Source organism: Leiobunum rupestre, chromosome 2, assembly GCF_980474605.1.
Source record: "Leiobunum rupestre chromosome 2, qqLeiRupe1.1.hap1, whole genome shotgun sequence".
Classification (NCBI taxonomy): Eukaryota; Metazoa; Arthropoda; class Arachnida; order Opiliones; family Sclerosomatidae; genus Leiobunum; species Leiobunum rupestre.
In genome coordinates this window covers 87,279,094-87,302,946 of record NC_143385.1, presented here as the reverse complement: position 1 = coordinate 87,302,946, position 23,853 = coordinate 87,279,094, and the positions used below count along the sequence as shown (strand labels likewise).

The 23,853-nt window shown below is 35.5% G+C and overlaps 2 protein-coding genes across 2 annotated transcripts; one reads left to right on the top strand and one right to left on the bottom strand.

The window, feature by feature from the left end:
• The first annotated feature begins 224 nt into the window (after positions 1-224).
• On the top strand, positions 225-14,683 carry LOC149960237 (P2X purinoceptor 4-like). The gene is made up of 11 exons (XM_090166607.1): positions 225-594; positions 1,649-1,829; positions 4,287-4,358; positions 5,370-5,454; positions 6,789-6,882; positions 7,098-7,184; positions 8,738-8,879; positions 11,798-11,928; positions 11,989-12,136; positions 14,291-14,395; positions 14,461-14,683. The coding sequence occupies exons 1-11, from the start codon at positions 461-463 to the stop codon at positions 14,518-14,520; spliced, it is 1,239 nt and encodes a 412-aa protein (XP_090022733.1). The 5' UTR covers positions 225-460; the 3' UTR covers positions 14,521-14,683.
• Positions 14,684-16,968: 2,285 nt separating this feature from the next.
• geminin (geminin DNA replication inhibitor) lies at positions 16,969-20,521 on the bottom strand. The gene is made up of 7 exons (XM_090165203.1): positions 20,364-20,521; positions 19,480-19,581; positions 18,971-19,193; positions 17,415-17,497; positions 17,281-17,343; positions 17,132-17,221; positions 16,969-17,074 (listed from the first exon to the last, which is right to left on the bottom strand). The coding sequence occupies exons 1-7, from the start codon at positions 20,376-20,378 to the stop codon at positions 17,051-17,053; spliced, it is 600 nt and encodes a 199-aa protein (XP_090021329.1). The 5' UTR covers positions 20,379-20,521; the 3' UTR covers positions 16,969-17,050.
• Positions 20,522-23,853: the final 3,332 nt, after the last annotated feature.

Genomic DNA, 23,853 nt, shown 5'->3' with positions numbered 1-23,853 from the left:
TCTGCTGTTAGCGGCAAGAACTATATCCCATGAAAATGACTTTTTTCATTTTTCCAATATTCCACCTTGAAAGTGATAGATGGCGCCTCCGTTTAATGATAGTGTTGACAGCTGAATACGGCGACTCGAAATTTCAGAATATGTTTCGCGAAACCACGACTACCAAACAAGCATAATTATGTAATTCTAGCGGTACTATTCCCAATTCAATGCAGCAAACAACACCCCATTTTACCGCTAGTTGAAACTAGCCATTATTAAGGTTGGCCGTGTAAATCTCTACTCCCTTTGCATAGATGGTGCTACCAGAGTCACCAGCACGCGTCTTGTTCTTTTACGATCCACCCCTCGCAATTAAATTCCAAATCGCCGACCGGACAGCTGTGGATAGAGTGGGGATTACTTATAGTCAGAAGTTCAACCAGAGGGTTCAACTTCGGACCGCGGTTGTTTGCATGTCATGGCGTCATCTATTAAGAACATATTGTCAGTGGTTTTACATTATGACACAATAAAGTTTATTACTGTAAAAAATAAAAAAATCGGTCTATTAAATCGTGTGATTCAACTTGCTATCCTCAGTTATATACTTGGGTAAGAAATATTTTACGCCTCATAGACCCACCACTATAAAATTCCATTTAGGACATGACTTATATTTTAAATAACTTTAGTAATAAAAAAGACCATTACTGGTTGAAAGTCACAATGTAAACATTTTTTTGCATTCTATCAAGTACGTATGTCAGTGTTGAGCAAGAACAAATTTGATGAAATCAATCAAAAATGCTGTTAGATTGCCTTATATATAAGAACTTTCAAATTTTTCAATGGCCGTGCTTAAGGCTACCGGACTACTGGTAGATATTCCAAGAAAGTGAGCCACAAGCTTGATTAAAAATCTTTATCCACTACCTCAAATTATGTCCTAAATAAATGTTTTATTGACCCATAATGCACTGAAATGCACCGACTAAGTAGCATGCTAAATTCAGGGGTGTTTTGTCTTAAATAGTGATTTAATGGTCACATCATTTGTTCTTACAAAGAAAAATTAGGTAACCCCGAGGGGCAGATCACTTTGTTACAAGGTGTCCTAATAATCATGATTAAAAAGCTAGTCATGATTTAATCATTTTTAATCTTTGTATAGCCAAAGCTACAGATTTAATTTTAATGTAATCTAATCATGATTTAATCATACGAGAGGTGTCCTAATAATCATTGGAGTGAACTGCCCCTCGGGTAACCCTCAGTTCCAGTTGGGTCTTATTTTTGTTACAGAATTTCTTGGGCATATAGATTATTATTATTGGATTCTGACAAATGTTATGGTCCCAAAATGCTCCAAATTACCAATTTGGGTGCACTGCTTAAGGAAGAGATATTACCAAACTTTTATTTTACATGTTGGCTTGGTATATTGTTTAAGAGTTCTGAAACCTTTTTGGTTTGGAACTGAATATCAGTAAAATGTCCTTAACAATTTATTATTTAGACAGCATTCAAAATTGTGGAAAATTAATCTGAAAATTAAGAAGCTTGGTATAAAGATCTAAGGTTGGGGTAGATCTCTTCTTTAACTACCCTTTTATAATAGTCAACATAACGTAAGAGTAACGTACAAGTATTTTTTTTCTTATTTAAGGTATGCAATCATTTTTAAGAAGGGATATCAAGATTTTAGTGATCTTGAAAGTGCAGTAACAACGAAAGTAAAGGGTGTAGTTTTTACAAATTTTTCTGATGAAGAGTTTGAACCTGAAGTACCAAATAAAGCACTATACACAAGAGTTTGGGATGTTCCAGATTATGTTGTACCACCTTCAGTACGTACTTGTGTTAAAAATATAAAATTCTTATTTTTAAGCTAAATTATAATAGGTCGCTCATTTTAAAATTAGGATAGTGCAATAGGTGTTTCTATAAAATAAAACAATAAAAATTAGAAGTAGAAAATGTTTTTATCTGCGTCACGAGTGCAAGTTATTTAAGTGCTTTACTTGCACGCGTGTTTCAGATTCCGAAGGGTCTGGCGACTGCAGCGCATGCTCTCTACCTTCAAGAGCTACATTTAAGTGACGTAGACAAAACATGGTCACATGAGCTCCCGTATTTTATAGAAACACCTATTTGAATTCCCTACAAAATGCTACTGTCCCAAAAAATGTGTATTGGTATAGAGCTGTAATAAAGATTTCCACCTGCCATATAAGTGGGTGGGAAAATATACATCCCCTCTGACAATCTGTCATTTGAAAACTACATTTAACAGAGAATGCTACTGGAGATGAGACGAATTTATCACCTTGGTAACAAACAGGCTCAGGGTGGTGCAATTGTTTTGATGGTGGGGCTACAGAATCACCTCTTTCGCCAGTAAAGAAGAGTAGCTATCTGAAATTCCTATATTCTGTGGACCTTTAAAGCTTAAGAATTATTATAGACTAACTTATAATTAATATGACACTAGTAATTTTTTTACTATGTTATTTCTTCAACGAAAAATATCAAAATAGTATAGGTCCAGCCATAAGACACTTCTATTACCATAAGTAACATAATATGACACTTGTAGCCTTGCTCATGCAAATTTTCTTACTACATCCTTTCTTGACCAAAGATAAATCAGTAAAACGATAGTAAATCTGTAACCCAGAAGTTTAACACTCTTTGTTTGAATTTTTCTATTGGTCATCCAAATATAGTCAAATTCAGCCAATATCATATAGTACTCCAAAAAAATTCATCTGTTGCGTAACCTTAGTGTTTCCTACGAGCACACGGCGAAAACAAGGCTTTTGCGCATAAATACTGTAAGGCCGACTCCCTGCTATTTATATCTAATGGGTGGGCTATCGGGAGCGGCCGGTAGAGGTGGATTTGGACTCTGGCCAAATCAGGCCTTACAATGGGCTTAAAGAATCGCGGTATTGAAAATCATGCGCCAAATTCTTGGAATATCACATTACTGGAAGTTGGGTTAGATTAGTTCATGGCGCCGCTACAGAGTGGCGCTATTTAGAATTTTTTTTAGGGTCATTGAAGAAAGGATGTTGTAAATAATTTTTCCAATGTCATACGTAGGGGTATTCTGTTACTTATGCTATTACTAAGCTTCCCGGGAACTTTTCAATGCTTTCAAAATTAAATCTTACGCTTACTTTGGAAAAATAATTATGACTTATTGAATTGAAACATAAAATGGTTTAGAAAAACTGTGGTTAGAAGTAATATTTTTCATATTTTAGATGTAATCGCGTTTTGTGTGGAGTTTATCAACATCAACCCACATTTTTTTTATTATCATATTGGCTGAAAGTATGAAGAAAGATTCTCACTAGGAATACTTAATTTCCTTATTATAAACCTGATATCTCTTATAAAAAATTTCATTTTCTAAGAGCAAGACCTGCAATAGTAAATTGAAAATGCATGGACAAGGGGGCTGCATGTGTCATACTAATTTTATTACGTTACTTATGTTGCATTGTTTTGTGGAATGTAGTTTTCACTGGGTTGATATCCAACTCTTAGTCATTTGAGAATTCTCATAGAGCCCTGAAAATGCGATTGCTAGTCATTTAAGATTCTAAAATTTCTAATCGGGCTGATTTGCAGTGCTTTAAATTTGTAGTTTGTCTTAAGTAATATCAAGAATTTATTCATTTCTACTTGAGATGATTTTTAAGACTTGCTTAGAATCCCCCTCTTTTGCCCAAAGAGAACTCCCCTTCCAACTAAAAAAAATCAATTTAAGCCCAGTATCTCATTGGTTCCCTAAATCTGAAGTACATGAGTGATAAAAACGCTAATAAGTTAGTCCATAATGAAAAAGGATAAAAAAGCTAAACCCTAAACAAATTTGAAGAAATTAAAAAACTTACAAATAGCTCATACCAATAGATCATCAAGCAAACAAGAAGATTTAACTGATGAAGTACATTCTGGTTACATGTTTAATTCCCACCATTTTGGTGCTGTTGGTAAGTTAAACTATGGTACTCTCAGATCATCTCAACAGTATTTTGCCCTAAGGAGCTAAACAACAGCCTTAATAAATTTTGGAGCTACACTGCCACCTGAAGGTTGTGATCCCTGTACAAACCAGAACAAGCACAGCTGAGCCTCGGCTCGATCCTTGAATTATATTAACAAATGAAATTTAATTTTCTACTATTAAATTCCTTTTTTAACTGCAGGCCTATGACAGCTCTCTACTATTAAGGGTTTAATAATTAACTGCAGTTCTCAAAAAATGTATTTGATGTTTTTTTTTGTTTTAGGAAAACAATGCTTTTTTTGTAGCAACAAATGTGATTATAACTCCAAACCAAAAACAAGGGGTTTGTAATGAGGTATATATGCAAATTTAGTTTTAATTTCATGGAGCTTTCATAAATATTTTCTTAGTTTCATATTAAAATGTGTATTCTGGTGTGGTGGCAATGAGGTAATTATGGGTTTGACAAAATCAAAAGATGGTATTTTTTAAATATTTAGGTAAATAATTATTCCAACTATGGAATGCTAGGGAGGGTTTGCAGCTGTTGATTTTACTCTGAGGAACGTCGGTTGACTATTCCCCCCTGCTTTTTATTAATCCTGACCAAATTTGGTGATTCAAAAAGGAAAATAATAGGTTCTAAACCTATTTTACCTCTATCAAAAGTAGCATTAGACCCAAAAGTGTGTCAGCTGTACCTTCGCGCCTATTAAAATTTCTAGTGAGACCTAGTCACACTATAGACTACATAACCTACTAGTTGGAATAGTACTAGCAACATTATATTTAGTCTATAGTCTGGCGCGATTTTCTCTCTTCGATTTACCCACCCGTAGACATACGTTCTAAAACGCCTCACTCGGCGGCGCTGGAGTACCACGATTTTGATGACGTATTTTCCGACCCCCCTTCGTTTCACTTTTTTACTTAGCGACAAACTCTCATTAACTACTATACCGTTCTGACACACTTTGGGTCTTATGCTACTTTTGCCTCTATATATATCCACTTCAAATAAAATTTCCAACCGCAAATTTAAAGGAGTTGGTGAACTGCAGTTTCTCCCTTCCAAAAAAATAATTTACTCTACACCCCTATGTATCTTGTCTGATTAAAATGAAATTAATTTAGTTTAATTTAACATTAATGAAAATTCAGTACTCACTGAAAATCAATAGAAAAATACCATCTACAGAAAACGTCCACAATGATTCTGAATTTTTAAAATAGGGCATTTCGCAAAATAATGCAATTTTGTTTATTCTTGCTTAGTAGCTATGTCGTGAAAAGTATCATCCTATTGGTCATTTTTAAATCTGATAGATATATTTTATTCCTGTACCTTCATCTTTATTTATTTTAGGATGATACTGTGGAAGGTGCATTGTGTGATCCAGATCCTATGAATAATACTTGTGAAGCAGGAAAAATTTTACATTTAGGAAATGGTAATAATGTTGAACAATTTCACTAATGCCCAAGTGGGAAAATTGGTTGAGTCAGCTTTGATTTATTTCCTTGTAATCCGGAAATTAGAGATATTGAAAACAAAATTCAGTTATTTATCTATTTTTAGCCCCTGGAAAATACGTTACTCGTTATTCAAACATAATAATTTGGGGTGATTTTACCAAAAGTAAATAGGGGGAGAAAGTCTATCACTGCCTTCAGATTTTACCTTCCACCATGCTTGACACCCTTTTTAAAGAGCTAGTGATCACGTGATATTTCTAACCAATAAGGATAGCGTGAAGTAGTGCATTTGTGGTATTCCGGTATGCGCTCAAGATGAAAATTTTGAATTTTATTCCCTGGCAACCATGTCACCGCCCTTCGCGATTTCAAATAGTCTCTCTGTCAAATGCTGACCATTATTTCCTTCGATAACGGTTGATTTTAATTAATAATAACTATATCAATTGTAAAGTAAACAAAAAAAAGCTCGTAGCTGTAGCTATTATTTCAGTTAAACTTGCAAATTGTTAGGCCTTAACATCGTAGATTTACCAATTAGTCCCGATCTCTGCTTTTAGATGGCGCCATGCTCTCCACGATTTAAGTGAGCGTTATTCTAGTTACGGTTTATTTCTTTTCAAAAGTCGTGTTATTATTTTTAAAATGTCCCATTTTAGTTTCTATCATATATCTACTTTATTTAGGAACTAAATCAACCAAATTATCGAAAGCAAAAGTTTAATATTCACGTAATTTATTGATAACTATTTTTCATCGTGGCAGAGTACAACCGATACCTTTGTGACCCTGGCCTGTAAAGAGGCGAGGGGGAAGTAATTTCTGAAGCCCAAAAATTTTACCCCTCAAATAAGACGTCTTGCGGTTGGACCCAAGTGCCAGACTTTCTCCCCCTATTTACATTTGATTTTACTGGGTGCCGGATTAACAACGAAAGGGAAATTACTGTTTGGGGGTATTTACATGTCCACTATTTAAAAATTTAATGTTAATTTGGATCTTGCTCAAAAAGGGTTTTCATAAAATCCCCATCAAAGAACAGCCTAGGTTTTTATTGATTTTTTGGGAAACATGTTTGCCAGCTTATTGGCGTACATTCATGCGAGTCGCACCGATGGTTTTAGAACTGGAACGTACTGAACTGAACTCCCATCAAAGACTGAGGGGAAAATTTTTGTCAGGGGGGAAAACAACTTAGCTGGATTTTCTGAAAACACCTATTAAAATACAAATAAACTCTTATTTGAAAAGCTAGGCACTTTCTCTTAAAGAATTAGAATGTAAATAATTTTTTTTATCATTGTTCTAGGCCCAATGACAGGAAAGTGTGTGAATGAAAGTGGTGGCAACTTTACATGTCAGATAAATGGGTGGTGTCCTCTTGAATTGGATAAAGGTCCTCTGTAAGTATTTATTTTTATTCGTGCTTAAAGGGAGTATAACCTCCAACATGTTCTTTGCGGAAACCTCCAAGCAGCACTGAAAATGTCAGAAGTCATGGTAATATGTTCAATATTGTGGAACCCTTTTAGGGGGATGGGGGTGACATTAACGATAGGTTAAATTCCCTTTGAATGCTATATTCCCATAATCTTACATTCACAACATTTTTTTTTAGTAAAACTGGAGCTTTGTTAGATGATATAAAAAAATCCACAGTGTTAATCAAAAACTTTATAAGTTTCACAAAATATGGAGTGACAAGGTGAGTTAATTGTGCATACTATAAATAGGCTGTGTTTTAAATTCTCAGTTGAAACCAACTTTCTTTAAGTTTTCTTTTTAGACCAAGTATTATTATTTATTATAAAAAAAATTTTATGACCATGGTTGACTAAATTAATAATCATTAAAAAAAAAAGATCTGCTACTTCATGGTTTATTTTAATTAAAATCACTCGGGAGCTTTTGGACCGAGGTCCTTCTTCAGCCGCGTCTTACAATTGATTAATTACAATTTTCAATTTCCTAACATTCCAAATAAGATTTACATTTTTTTAAATTAACAATAATAAACAACCATTAAAAAACAATAAGTACAACCAACGAACCCCTTTAAACCATAATGCTTTCATTCCCTAATCTCAAAATATCCCCACCCTTTTACGTCTATTACACCCTTATCTAAATTCACACGTAGTAAAAAAAACCTAAAGTAGAAGAATTAAAGAAGACCGGAATAATTTACAAAATAAAATGTGGTTGTAAAAAATCATATAATGGGCAATCAAAAAGGACACTTAAAATTAGAAGGGGGGAGCACCAAATGATGGTAAAAAAATTAGTTAAAAAAAACGGCCTAGCGGACCATATACTAAGAAATGGACAACATTAAATTAATTGGGACTCAGCCAAAGTTTTAATATCATAAAAATGGGACATTTGAAATTAGATAAGGGTGTAATAGACGTAAAAGGGTGGGGAGATTTTGAGATTAGGGAATGAAAGCATTATGGTTTAAAGGGGTTCGTTGGTTGTACTTACTATTGTTTTTTAACACTCTTGGAAGAAACACATAATGTGGTATAATAATACCGAGGAACGGCCATTGTGATGGTTACCCTGGGAATGTGGATGAATAAAACACGCGAAAAACTTTATCTGAGAGTGATCTTGATGTGTTGGTTTGTTGAAATCAGCAGATCAATTTCAAGTTATTGTAGTGCTCTCACATTTATTGATTGGAACAGATCCAACCAGCAATAGAAACAAGAAAAGTTGTAAAGGGGTAAATTTAGAGTGCTCATGAGCAGTCAAATGGAAAACGCTATACCTTGCTGCTATTAATTCATATACCATACTAGTTATCATAAACACATTCTGTGTCAAGCACGTATATAAGGGGGGGGGTTTAGGGGGTTTAAACCCCCCCCTTGGACTCGATTCCTTTCTTACGAAAGGAGCGCAACAATAAATGTATTAAAAAACTTCGTTTCTTACACGTGCGGAAATGTCATTGTCACTTGTGCCGAGTCTAGCCAGTACTTTAAATATGCGTTATTACTAACGAAAAATTTTGCGCTCGCGATTTAATCTGGTTGTGTTATAACCCGTCCCCCCCCCCTTAGACTTTCTATATCTACGTGCTTGTTCTGTGTACTTAATATCTAACTGGTTTATGGGATCATAATATAAGAACCACTTTAACAAAACCAAATGGAAGGGCTGTCATCAGCCTTAATATTTAGATGAAGCTATGATAGGGCAATAGTCAATTCTACTTGTTCCTCAATTTTAAGTAAACTTGTATATTTTCAGACGGAATGTGTTGGATACAAGCAACAAAACATACTTAAATAGCTGCACATATCATCCTGTAACAAATGATCAATGTCCAGTTTTTGTAATTGATGATATAATACGAGATAGTGGTGAGAACTTCTCCGAAGTTGCTGTGAAAGTATGTATTTTACTTTGGAGGGTGGTCGTACTAAAATTAAAAGGCATGTTAGCAGAAGCCAATTTTATTTATCAAAGTTCATAGGGCATTATATGTTATTGATATAATCATAAGTCTATAATAATGTTTATAAAGTCCAAATAATTACGGATAGGTATTGTGAAATAATATGGAATTGATATAATATCCAAAAAGATAAGCATTTCTAGTGAGAAAAACATTATCAGTCCCTATCAGAAGTAAATTAACCGAAGTTATCAAAATAGCGCTCAGAATCGGAGGGCGTCTTCCTTATGAAAATGATGAGATAATCAAGTCAAATTGTGGGTATAGCTATTTCGGCAAAATTGCACTACAGCGGCCTCATGTAATTTCGTGTTTTTTTTGGTGGAGAATGTAGCACTTGACGCGTAGATTACGAAACTAATTTTTTTTGGGGCCGCAAATGATAATTAAATTAATTAACTTAATGTTAAAAATGTACTAATTTTAGGGAATTACCGTGTTTTTGTATTTGTGGGTGGCGGAGAATGTAGCACTTGACGCGTAGATTACGAAACTAATTTTTTTTGGGCCGCAAATGATAATTAAATTAATTAACTTAATGTTAAAAATGTACTAATTTTAGGGAATTACCGTGTTTTTGAATTTTTGGGTGGCGGAGAATGTAGCACTTGACGCGTAGATTACGAAACTAATTTTTTTGGGCCGCAAATGATAATTAAATTAATTAACTGAATGTTAAAAATGTACTAATTTTAGGGAATTACCGTGGTTTTGTATTTTTGGGTGGCGGAGAATGTAGCACTTGACGCGTGACGCGTAGATTACGAAACAATTTTTTGGGCCGCAAATGATAATTAAATTAATTAACTTAATGTTAAAAATGTACTAATTGTAGGAAATTACCGTGTTTTTGTATTTTTGGGTGGCGGAGAATGTAGCACTTGACGCGTTGATTACGAAACTTGTTTTTGGGTCGAAAATTATAATTAAATTAATTAACTTAATGTTAAAAAGTTAGTAGAGTGGAAACCTAAACAAACAGTAACAAGCCGTGGTGTAGGCGACAACCCGACGAAGATAATTACTTCCAAAACACGTAAAAGACGTTACTAAACTCCCCGTATTGGCGCCTGACGGCGCCGCGCACTCGCTTCGCTCAAGCGCTGGGGGCGCGCAGCGCCTCCCCAACCCCATACTAAAAAAAGCGATGGGCCATCTATAACGCGACCTAGAGGACAGTACCAAGCCTTACGCATCAAGTATATACTTTTAATCTCAACCAGAAACAAAGTGGCCCAATAATAGAAAACACCGAGAAAATGAACAAAAACTGTAATTGATTTTATACAAAAAGGGAATATCACGTGGAATTCATTAGGACACCGAAACTGTGTTGCCGGCGAACACACGACGGAAATAAGTACAACAAAACACGTGCAAATGCCCAAAAATTAGAAATTTAAAATTACATTAAAAAATTAAATAATCATTTGCGGCCAAAATAAAAATTACTCTCGGCGTCTACGTGACAAGGTCTATCAGGCGCAACCAAAATTAATATAAAATTCAATGAAAATGAGAAATTTTTAAAATTAAAAAAATTAAGTTAAACAATTAAATAATCATTTGCGGCCAAAATAAAAATTACCCTCGACATCTACGTGACAATGTCTATCAGGTGCAACAAAAATTAATATAAAATTCAATGAAAATGAGAAATTTTTAAAATTAAAAAAATTAAGTTAAACAATTAAATAATCATTTGCGGCCAAAATAAAAAATACCCTCGACATCTACGTGACAAGGTCTATCAGGCGCAACTAAAATTAATATCAAATTCGATGAGGCCGCTGTACTACACTTCACCCTAAAAGGCAATGAAAATGAGAAATTTTTAAAATTAAAAAAATTAAGTTAAACAATTAAATAATCATTTGCGGCCAAAATAAAAAATACCCTCGACATCTACGTGACAAGGTCTATCAGGCGCAACTAAAATTAATATCAAATTCGATGAGGCCGCTGTACTACACTTCACCCGCTATGGCTATGTATAAAAAATAGTTTCATAAAAACAAAAAAAATTTCTGCCTAGAAGCTCCCAAAATTTTTAAATTCAAGGTTCAAATGTAACTTCATAAGGAAAACGCCTCCAACATGGGGAGTATAGCAGTCCAATAACTTCTGTCCCTATACACTGTATCAGGAGACATGACTAGGAGTTGGCAGCGGTTGCCGCGGTGAATGGGCCCAGCGTCGTGAACACAAATCCGGTTTATGTTTATAAAGTATTGGTAATAAATAGGGATGCACCGATACAGGTGCAGCCAATATATCGGCCGACCGATATCCACAAAGTTATCTATCATAACAAAAGTGTATATGATGAAATCATTGTAAAAGACAGTACAGTGCACTGTCATACCATTTTATTAAAAATTTTCATTAAAAAAAGTTTGCAAGAGCAAATCCGAATGTTTCTTTTCATTTTACTTGAGGCATATTTTCTATCACAAATCGAATATCATTGTTTTTTATTAGTCTACACTCTTAACACCCTATTTAAAAATAAATAAAATAAAAAAAAAGGCATTAGTTAGTTAATCAAGAATTTTCTTTTTTTAAAGTTTTTTCTGAAAATATTTTTCTAATACCAGTATCAGCCAATATCGGCTTTGCTCAAGCCTATATTGGCGGATACCGATATTAGAAAAATAGGACGATATGTCGGTGCATCCCTACTAATATAGTGTATATGATTTATGTGATGCAAATATTAAATTGTAAAACTGCTGTGGTGAATATATGGGGATTAATAATATAAAATTTGAAGATATTAACATGAAATAAAGTTCTTAAATTTAAAATTTGATGTTTAATATCAACTAATCACAAAGTTTTTTATTCAACAGGGTGCTGTTTTTGAAATCCGTATTAATTGGAACTGTGATTTGGATTACTCACCAAAAAATTGTATTCCAACGTATTCTTTTAAGAGACTAGATGAACCAAATGCTCTTCTTGCTAAGGGTTGGAACTTCAGGTACTCTTAAAAGAAAGTTTTTTTAAATACTTTTACTATAAATTAGTCTTTTTTTTTCAGGTATGCCAACTATTACAGGGATGATACACGTACTCTCTATAAACTTTACGGTATTGATTTTGTGGTACTGGTCACTGGTACCGGTGGTAAATTCAATTTGATTCCTTTGTTGTTAAATATTGGTTCAGGAATTGGATTGTTAGCATTAGTAAGTTCGTATTGAATAATATTACATTCAGTAAGATTTAGAGCACATCATGATACCAACAAAAAAAAATTAATTATTCAGTTGGGCACCTCCAAGTATCACCATTAGTGTCATAAACATGCTTTTGTGTTTGACTAACAGGGAGACTACCCGAGGTGTTACACACTGATTTTGTTCAAACTCGGGGGATTTGTAGACCTTCATGTAACTTGAAAAATCCTAAAGGGATTTTATTCAATGGGCAACGAAAAATGTTTTTGACAACATAAAATAACATGGGATTTTGACTGATTTCCCTGTGAAAAAAATTAAAAAATTGATAAAAATGTGACCAATTTTGATTTGTTTCGTCAATTTAATTAAATGTTTCACAGGGATCGGTCAAAATCCCATGTTATTTTCAATGGGAAAATTCCCATTTTAAGTTGTCAAAAACATTTTTCGTTGCCCATTGAATAAAATCCCTTTAGGATTTTTCAAGTTACATGAAGGTCTACCAATGCCCCGTGTTTGAACAAAATTGGTGTGTAACACCTCGGGTAGTCTCCTTGTAAGTTAACACAAATCACTTAAGCCAGCGACTTAAATTTTATGATATTAAGCAATCCCATTAAAAGTGCCTTATGATTGAAATGGCAGGTGTGGTAAAGGATGGCAACTAAGTGTAATTTACAAATCAACTCAAAGGTAGCATCAGTGGCCTGGGGCTGAGTCACTTTCCTTACTTAAAATCAGTTTTATGTGTGACTCAACAACAGGCCTGCATCACCTTAGACCACGGTTCGTATGCTACTGTCTATTAACTTTTACAATATTGTTTCATAGTTTGTTGTTCCAAAAGTGTGACCACAAAACCTTTTGAGAGTTTTTCACATCATTCTCTATAATGGATTGAAAGCTGTTTTATGCCTACTCTGACATTTCAGTCTTAAGAGGGTGCACTGGGATTCTTCTTCCTGTGATGATGTCAATGTGTTAATGACTTGCAGTAAAATATTTTAAGAGGCCTACTTGTGGAACAGTATTGTTTCTTTAAGAAATAATCTTTTCATTCTTTCCTAAAATCATGATCTTGAGTTTTATATTATTACATATTAGTAAATTCAACTTGCTAATTTATTCCCATGTAGGCGTACAAAAATTCTTGGCAAAATTGAACTACATCGGCCTCATGTAATTTTGCTTTTTTTGGCGGAGAATGTAGCACTTGACGCGTAGATTACGAAACTATTTTTTTTAGGGCCGCAAATGATAATTTTTTTAACTAAGTTAATTTTAAAAAAAGTAGTAATTTTAGGGGATTACTGTTTTTTTTGCGGATAATGTAGCGCTTGACGCGTAGATTACATAGTTATTTTTTTTTGGGCCGCAAATGATAATTTTTTTCATTGGCTTAATCCCCTAAAATGACTTTTTTTTTTTAAATTAAGGTTTTTTTAAAAAATAGTTTCGTCGTGTATCCGTTGACAAAACTTTTCAGACGCGCCCCAGCCCCATTCCGAGCATTGACGGTGGCCATTCTATAATCGTACCTAGTGGCATCGTATCAACTTAAATAGTAACTCCCCGTATTAGCGCCTGACTCACTTTGAGATACCATGTATTGGCGCCTGACGGCGCCGCGCACTCACTTCGCTCAAGCGCTGGGGGCGCACGGCGCCTCCCCAACGAAATACTAAAAAAAGCGATGGGCCATCTATAACGCGACCTAGAGGACAGTACCAAGCCTTACGCATCAAGTATATACTTTTAATATCAACCTGAAATAAGCGTTTGTGGCCCAAAAATACAAAACACCTAGAAAATGAACAGAAACTGTAATTGATTTTATTAATTACGGGAATATCACGTGGAAATTATTAGGACACCGAAACTGTGGTGTCGGCGAACACACGACGGAAATAAGTACAACGAAACACGTGAAAATGCCCAAAAATTTGAAATTTTTAAAATTACACTAATAAATTTAAAAATCATTTGCGGCCAAAATAAAAAATACCCTCGGCATCTACGTGACAAGGTCTATCAGGCGCAACCAAAATTGATATAAAATTCAATGAGTCCGCTGTAGTTCACTTCACCCAAATTCTTTTATTTAATGGGCTAAATAGCAACCATAGAATGGTAACGTAAATTTTCAATTTTATTTAACAGGCAACTGTGGTATCTGATTTGGCAGTTCTTTACTGCGTTAAAAAGAAAAACTTATACAAAACGAAGAAGTATGTGGAAGTGGAAACTGAATATGATGGTTTTCATGTAAGTTAGTTGATGTAACTTTAGGCGAATGCATATTGATCATAAATATAATTTCTTTCAAATAGGATGTAAGTAATAGGGAAAATGATGTTCCCAGTGATTTTGCATACCAAAGACAGCCTTAAACCTGAAATTATGTTATGAGCTTAAAGAAATGTTATTTCGAGGGGAATAGAACTGTAAATTTTACTACAAGTGTTTCCTTCAATTTCTATTGGGACCAATCAAATAAGAGTTGATTTTTCCTCAAATGTTTATAATTGAATAAATATTTATTTTGTTACATGGTATTTTTCTCTAATTTTATATAAACCCTGAAATAAAATGGTACACTAGTCATGAAATTAATTTTTTTAAAAAGACAAGGTTATTAGGTAGATAATAGGTTATATTTCCTTATTATGAAGTTTTATGTTGGTTGGGACTAATTTATGAAGAAACTTACCTAATTGGTCATTTAAGTATTTAGATTGTGAAATAGATTTAAGGCTCAAAATGGTAGTTGTGACAGCATATACCATCAGTAAAAGCGGGTTAACTGCTTTGCGTAAATCGCTTCAGTTTCAAAATTCTGCCACCATTATATAGAATGATCATTCAAGTACCGTTATGAATTCCTATGTTGTTTAAAGGTAGTTTTTATTAGGTTTGAGTTAAGTTCACATTTGTGCATACTCCAAAAGTGTGCGCCTAGTAGGCATGTGCGAGTCTGGATTTAGATTTTCAAATTTTTAATAGAGTTTAGAGTCAAGAGTTTCAAAAATTTGGAATATAGAGTTTTGAGTGGAGTTGGTGCCTATAGGATTAACCAAAATGGTTGGTGGAAGGCTAATAATTGGGTAAACAGTCACACCAAACTATCATGATATTTCTAGTCATTTACCCGAACTTAAGATGGGTTCTGACATCTCTGCTGCTAAATTACACTTTAGAAAGCCCTTTGAGGTTAACTTCCCAAGCCGCACGGATTGGGCTAATATTGCCAGAGGTGAGGTGGTCTGGTTTACCGACGGGTCTAAGACCAATTCTGGTACAGGCACGGGGATGTACTGCCTTAATAATAACTGGTTTTTACCAAAGCCTGGGGAATACGCTACCGTTTTCCAAGCAGAAATTTCTGCTATCTGCTTCTGTGCTGACTATTGTCTGGAAAAGAAGTGTCGTGGGAAGGTTATCCAAATTTACATGGATAGTCAAGCCGCTCTTAAAGCAGTACAGTATCACTTCTAAACTGGTTCTTAGCTGCTTAGATCTTCTTTCTGATCTTGGGATGTACAATAAAGTTCAACATTATTGGATACCTGGTCATAAAGTGCATCACGGGAACGAAAAGGCTGACGACTTGGCCCGGGAGGGTGCAAGAGCTGGGTTTAGTGGGCCTGAACCTGCTCTACCCATACCTCGTGGCCTGGTACGCAGCCTGGTCTCCAAGTATATTTCGGATTGTCAACAAGCTTTGGCTTGAGATGAATCGTCAAAGGCAGGCCAAGGAGTTTATCCCTGGCCTGTCTAGGCAGAGAGAAAAAGCTCTACTCTGGCTCTCTAAGAATATAAGGTTGGTAACTGGGCAATAAAGTCTTTTAAGCCCTATAAGTCTCCGGGGCAGGATGGGATAATTCCCATTCTGCTGCAAGAGAGTATTGATATTATCTGCCCGATGTTGAGTAGAATCTATAGGGCTTGTATTGTCCTTGGATATATTCCTAGCACCTGGAAACTTTCTAGGGTTTGTGTCGGATATCGGGCTTTTTAAGTCTTAAGGCTCGGGGTTGCACAATGGACCTCTGGTCGAAGTGCGCGAATGGGTCCTTAGCCCTTCACCCCTTTTACTAATAATAATAATAATAACTGGTCTACTTACAGGCCATTGCCAACTTAACAGAAACCTAAATCTTATTGGTGTCACTGTGTCAGTGATGACCCAATTTGTAACGCGTGCCTAACCGAGGAGGAAACTGCCTCTCACATTCTTTGTAGCTGTGACTATTATGCGGCTCAAAGGTTTGAGCATCGGTTGGAGACGCATGACTTCTTCAACATCCCGGCCAAACTGATTCTTAACTTAGGGTAAAAAGTAATATTTTGTACACAAAGTCACAGGTTGGGCGTTGCACAATGGACCTAAGGTCGTAGTGCACAGCTTGCCACCCCTTTCAAATATATAATACTTCAGTCAAAAAAGATTACATTATTTTGCTACTAGACACGTTTTAGTTGGTCAAAGGGCTCAGTACACTAGTAGGAAATTTATAACGCAGCACCAGTAGCTAGGCACAGTGGGGAGAGGATAAAATACCACTTAATAGATATTCTCCACTTGCAAATTGGGCTAAATATTTAAGCATTTTCTTCATCATGGCTAATCAATACAGGGGTAGGAAATATTAAATGCAGTGGAGGCAATTCAGTTATTGGCTGCTTTCCCATTCATTCTCACTTCTGAAAAATTGAGTTTACCAACCTCTAATGATAAACTTATGGCAAAGTGTTTCACATAAAATTTTGTGTTTGTCTTTCCCCTAAAATGCGAAAGGGTAGTCAAGTGCTATCAGTTTATAAGATTTTTAAATAAATTCATTATAAAATCCGAACTTTATTTACAAATTCATATTTATGTACATGTCTACCATAAAATAAGGTTTTAGTCATTGTTCATCATTTGTCATCAGAATTAAGAGACTAAAAAAATATTTAAAATTAAAACAAATTTTATGGAAATTACATTAGCACTGGTACCTCTAATAGTTCTGTTAAGTGTTTGGCTTGTTCAACCATTACTTTCAACTCTGAATTTTCGGTTTCTAAGACTTCAACTTCATCATGCAACTGAAAATTAAGTGGTGTTAAGAATTATATCTAAAAACGCTTTATTTAGGAACACATACAGATTCATTTTCTTTTAACGCTGCTTCAAGAGCTATTCGTCTCTGCTCAGAGATATCATGTAACTAAAGAAAGATATACATAAATATATCATACAAGTAATAAAATCCACATCAATGAAGTATTAAAATAATACCGATTCATTTTCTCTTAAGGCAGCTTGAAGAGCTATTTGCCGCTGATCTGCTAATTCTTTCCAATATTGCAATGATGGCTCATCTAAATGACAAAGGAAATTAACAGTTATTTATAGTTTTGCGATACGTTAATTCGCTTTATAAGTAACATTAGGGAAGGTAACTAGGTGCATATGCCAAAGGAGCACACTGTCTAAAAAGACTGATTTGTTAATAGATTTAATTAGGACTAAACTATTTTATAATGCTATCTGAGTTTTCCAATTAACAAGCTTAATTTAAAAAAAAGATAAAATTGACATTTATTTCACACTTTAGCCATTTATAATATGGAGTGGATAATTCATTTTCTTATGTTTTTATCTGATTACACTGACTGTAGGATGTTGATCAAATTTAATAAAACCCAATATTCTAATTAGTTGTATTCATACTAAAACAACTAATTATTTTCAAGGATCTTCTCTGGTACCAAAGATTATCTGCGTATGTATACATGGTGAGACAACAAAGGTGACCTATGAACTTGGGAGTATAGTGTTGTCGTCTGATACGATTTTGAAAACTTGTAACGTCACAGCTGTAGTGTAAATAGTGGCCGCCATACAGTTACCATTTTTATCAATTGGCAAATTACAATGGAGACGTCGCAGGGTTTCAGACGACAACACTCTATAATGTGCCCGATACCCATACTATTCCCTCAATAAGCTCCAGAAAACCGTGTATCATAGATTATTCATTTTTCACTTCATTCCTGCTCTTTTTGAATGTAATACACCAATAAGGGGATTTGTGGATAAGCTCCCATTAAAATTAAAGCTAAGGATTATTGTTCAGAAAATGCTGGCAGTTGTTAAGTAAAACCATGAAAGAGTTGGTAAAATCTTCCAAGTGAAAGCAGACCACAAGATTTTAAAACATATTTCAGATTGGACTTTTCAAAGGAAGCAACTTTCTTATTATGGATCGGCGAATTCTAAATTTTTTTAAAAAATAATAATCAGCTCGGCTAATACCCAAAGCACCACCTTAGTCCCAAGTCATCTAACGTCTTTTCTTGCCTTGGATACAGGTGGCCGGGTTACCTGAATTAATGGTTTAAAAAGTCGCTTGATGACTTAGGCCTAAGGTGGTGCCTTGGTATTAGCCTAGCGGATTATTATTCATGCGTAGAGGATGGGGGGGGAAGCCTCCTACACTAACTATTACCATTAACCTCTACAAGTTTTTATGGTAGGGGGAAAACCCCTTTGACCAGTGGAGAGAGAACTTGCAAACTCAACGCAGGAATGGTTCAGAGTTTTCAGTCAGTGCCACAAGCTGAGATTGAACCTGGCACCTCTTGCTGTGAGGCTTAAGTGCTAACCACTCCACCACCCCTTCTGCAACCAGATTTAACAGAAGCTAACGGTGATTGTTACTCGCTACGTTAAAAACATAACGTCGAGTGGTAGCAGATGATATTTCTAATTTAGTTGAGTGTATTTCCAGTTATACTTGCTTATGGTATATTTATGGATGAAAGACTGTCATAAATGTGTATCAAATATACCTGATGTAATGAAGTTAATGCCTTCTTTAGTCTGACATTCTCGACATTTATCTGAAGATTGTTCCCCTTCATCACTGCTAATTAGAAACTTTGGTTTTTTGTTTGATTGAAGAAGTTCATTATCATCTTCATGAATTGAGAATCCGTCTTTCTCGTCAGTGATGCTACAATGTGCTTGTTCATCACGTTCAAGCACATTTAACTTGCGTTTAGATGTATTTGCCTAAAATAAAGTACCATTAACACTAAAAACCATTGTAATTTCACACAGCATTCTGAAAATAATTTTGACAAATTATTTAAAATAATATAACAAATGGATGTTTGAGAACTTCAATACCCTAATTTTATTTACCTTCCCAGCCCCAAAAGTTTAATCATTTTCTTAATAACAGCTCAAGGGAAGCATTATATTGGGTAAAAAATGTAATGATCCAATTTGGCAATTTTTTTTTACCTAAGTAACTGCATATGGTCTTAAATATTAGTTTTAAATAAATATACTCTACCTCCACCTTCGTATCGTTTGATTTCACTGAAATTGGAGTATGCTTCTTAAAAGAAGGGGTTGCCCTCACCTGAATTGTATTCAATGGCTTTCTCTTTTCAGCCTGGAAATAAATTCAGTTTCAGAAAATTTACCTTAAAAATAACCCAATTTTTTTTTCTCACGTGTGTATTAAGAAATATAGCTGGATAAACTTAGTCTATCAGAAGATAATAATCAGGAGTAAAACACGAAGATAAAAATAAAAATTGAATCAAAAAGGCAGTTCAGGCTAGGTAGCCAAATGCTTCTTTAACTAGAGTTTAAAATGTGTTAGCGCTATACTTTCAGGGATAGAATGTTAGTAAGTAAATCATTAAAAACATCAATAGAAGGGGGGGGGCAAGAACACTTCCCTGTGAATCCCCACTTGTAACTGGGAGGTAATCACTTAAAGGGATCCATCACTCACAACAGGGGGAGGCATAAGGGTAACATAAAATCCAGACTTGCAGTGTGCTTCAAAACCAGTTTTTTTGTGACCCCTATGTATTCCCCTGTTGAGAGTGAGGGATCCCTTTAATGAATCGCACACATGAGCCGTTTTGAGTACAGAACAAGAGACAGTTTCATAGCCAATTTAGAACATTAGTAGACCAACTGAATGCTTCAAGCTTGGCTAATAGTCGATTGTGGGGTACAGTACAGATATAATTAAATCAGTTGTTTGGGTGGGTAACATTGATCTACACACTTCCAGAGATTTTGTTACCATTAAATTTGTAAAACTTTTATGAGTAAAATACCTGTTATTTTTAATTACTAATATTCATTTTAATTGTAACGAAGTTACGGACAGCAAACACTACAAAAAAAAACTGAAATTTGAAGAACCTAATTTCTTACTTGTTTAACAAGCATTTTTGTCAGGCCACAGGGATCTATGTATAGAAATTAATGAGGTCCAGATGAAAACTGATGATGTTGGTTTGGCTTTTATTAATTCATCTATGGTTTGCCACAAAAATTTCAAAACTAGGCTTAGTTATTCCACAGACCAGTGAGGGTTTGGACCTTGAATGTATTCCTTGCTGATAGATCTCGACACGGCCAACTTTGATATCCCGCTATTGCGGCCAACCCATTCATCGAAGTTAAGTTAAGCCCATAGAAATCTCATAGGTAACTAGAATGCTGCCGTGTAACTGGCAAATGGGCCAAACACCGTGGCAGACGATAGCCAGATCTCAGCCAATCAGAGCTCAAAGAGTGGTTCTGCCAAGAATTTTATGTCACCAGAGAGAATGAAGAGAGCTATCTCCCGACAGACTTGTAAATAGCGGCAGTCCACGCGGCAAAAACCCCTGAAAAAAATCACGGGACTCCTAAAAAAATGTCTTTAGAAAGAGGTAAAGAGTCCACGGGACTCCCTCAAATTATATCGTTAGCTGTGTAAAAAGAGGGAAAATTTCGAGAATTAAATAAAAAGTTGGATTATTTTTCTCTTTGAGGCATTTGTATAGTGTATACTGACCGCCACTATTTCAGCTATTGAGTTGGGAATAAATAGAGGTACAACTTAATCTGGCTGGCGCGGGACCATTTCGTTCCATAAGGAGACGTTATCAACTTTATCGTTCTACCGTGGCGGCATCTGTCTCTAGTGGTGGAAACTATATTGCAATGGACGCTTCAATAAAAGATACTCGGTTTTTACAAAGATAATTTAAACTCGTAGCCTAGATTCGAATTCTGAGAGCTTTCCCATTGACGGTTTTGTTACGAAGCGTTTACCCTTTTCCGGCACGTGACCTCAGAAAAATCGGGCTCCATCGGTTGCGGTAAGTTGCAAGCCATGGAGCGAATTTTTTCTGAGTTCCAGCGGGAAGTGGGTAAACGCTATCGGCAACGCGCGAGAGAGTGATTTCGAATCTAGGGTACGAGTTTTTAAATTATCTTTGGTTTTTACCATAGAAATCTCATAGGTAACTAGAATGCTGCCGCCTACGGCCGAGCTTGACGCCAGTTCGCATTGAACCTTCAGCCAATGAGAGGCCGTAGAGTGGTTCCGCCAAGGAGGATAATAATCCTCCTTGGATCCGCTAAGACTAACGAAGTATGGAAATTATTAGTCCATAATTAATAGTCTTGCCAAGAATGTATTGAAGTTACTAAGAATATTTGAGCATAGCATTAACCCCTGGTACCATCCTCACAGCTTTTGTGGAGAAAGTTCGTCTGCATTCAAGGTTATACCATATAGCAAACTTGAATGGGAAAGCAGACGAATTTAAGCTCCAAACGCTGCGAGGATGGGAATCAGAACCCTGTAGTCCAATATTCTTAGTAACTTCAATACATTCTTGGTCTTGCTCTGTATTCTATTAGGCACAGTAATTGTAACAGGGCCATTGAAGACCAAAATTTTGCTTCATTAAAATGAATAAAGGTAGAAAGAAAATTAAGCTCTATGGGTTTGGAATGAAGACTTTAATGGTTAAATTAATTGTGATAATATTTACGAGCATCTTAATTTACCCGATCACGATTACATATGAAAATATCTAAACTTTGATGCTGTAATTCGATTACTGACTGTCTCTTTTATAATTACCAAAAAAAATTTATGGGCTTTGCTTGGTTACATGTAGGTGCCATTTATTTTCGAATATAATATGGAGGAATAAAGAGAGATTAAAGAATATATAAATTTAAACGAGGGGGGGGCGAAGAAATAGGGAAGAGTCCTGGACTCATCGAAAAAATAGATCGGCGGAGGGGTCCGGGTTTAGTGGACTCTCTTAAAAATATACGCTATTTACAAGTCTGTCTCCCGATATAGTAGCGGATCCAAGGAGGATTATTATCCTCCTTGGCGGACCCACTCTACGGCCTCTCATTGGCTGAAGGTTCAAGGGGAACTGGCGTCAAGCTCGGCCGTAGGCGGCAGCATTCTAGTTACCTATGAGATTTCTATGGTTAAGCCAAATTACTGATAAAGGAAGATGATGATCTCATTATAGCTGTTTATGATTACTGGTTAAACAAAATATTAAGGCTGCAACATCCGTTAATACCAACTTATGAGCGCCCCTTGCGGAATATTTTTAGAATAGTTTTTGCATTGAAGAAAATATAAAAAAATGTATGCGTTCAGCTCGTTATAATAGCAGGAAAATCCTTGCTCATGGAATTTCGGCGAATGGGTTGGCCGCTATAGCGCATGATCAAAGTTGGCTGTGATCTGACGAGCTTAAGGTCCATAGGTGGTTCCTTTTAACGTTACATTACTCTACGAGGACAAGCCTTAGGGCTAATTTTAATTTCACGTTCCCTGTCTGGTAATGTTAAAAGACTGTGGATGGCATTGACATAACGGCCAAACTGTTAACTTGGATTAATAAAGAAGCTTCGCTTCCGGGATATGCCACTCTTCGGAATACGCGGCCGTCAAAACCATTGAGTTGGGAATATTAATCTAGAGATTCAATCAAATCTGCTCCCCGCGCAACAAGTTTTTGAAAATTACGAATGTGTCGTCTCCTCTAAAATGACGAGAAAACGTTATCATATGACCCGTGGCGCCATCCATTATTTTTGAAAAACAAAATCTTTTTGCCGGAAAACGCGTCTTATTTGAACGAACCATCGAGAGATAGACTGCGCCACGGGTAGAATGATAACGTTTTCTCGTCATTCGGAAGCAGACGACGGTATGCTTATTTTTAAAAACTTGTTTCACGAAATACTGAAATCCGACGTTTCGATTGGACCTCTAGATTAATATTCCCAACTCAATGGTCAAAACGCGCCCAGAGTTGCCAGAAAACTTTTAAGAATCTCGCCCAAAGTATGTGAAAAACCAGCCCAATTTCCGTCCAAACCAAAATCCGAGATTTTACGAAACCGCCCAATTCCCACCCAAGGCAAAATAGCATTATGGCCCTTCAGTTCTTAAATTCATGCCAACAAGATAGTTTTAACTCTAATAACAATAATTTTCGAGGAAAGTGAGTAAGTGACACTGCGGGAACGGGTCCGAACGGCCAGTATTTCAGTGAAAGAGTGGGGTTTTTCCCCGAATTTCAAAGATAAGAGCAACATTCTTACCCCAAAAAGTTAGTCAAGGTCACGAAAAGGAAGACAATAGCCCCAACAAAAAAGGGCGAGTCACTGTGCCCTTTCCTCGGTCCCTCTAAGCCGAAAAATAGGCAGAAATCGTTTGAAAGCCTATGTCAATTTTTATTTATTTTTTAATTACCCGCATTTCTCCACCATAAGACCTACTATTGATCATCAACTCTCATTTTAAAGAAACAAAATCACTTAGTGCAAGTTAGTTATCAATCAAACAAATTATCAAAGGGAACAAAAGAAAAGATTGAAATGTTTTTTT

Bases quoted from the DNA above. Each gene is read 5' to 3' on its own strand.
- geminin (XM_090165203.1), bottom strand. The intron at 17,498-18,970 runs GTATATTTGATA...TTTGTCATTTAG, and splicing joins CATTAACTTCATTACATCAG to ATGAGCCATCATTGCAATAT. The intron at 17,222-17,280 runs GTATGTGTTCCT...CTTAATTTTCAG, and splicing joins CGTTAAAAGAAAATGAATCT to TTGCATGATGAAGTTGAAGT.
- LOC149960237 (XM_090166607.1), top strand. From the start codon at position 461: ATGGCGTCATCTATTAAGAACATATTGTCAGTGGTTTTACATTATGAC. The intron at 7,185-8,737 runs GTGAGTTAATTG...GTATATTTTCAG, and splicing joins ACAAAATATGGAGTGACAAG to ACGGAATGTGTTGGATACAA. The intron at 8,880-11,797 runs GTATGTATTTTA...TTTATTCAACAG, and splicing joins TCTCCGAAGTTGCTGTGAAA to GGTGCTGTTTTTGAAATCCG.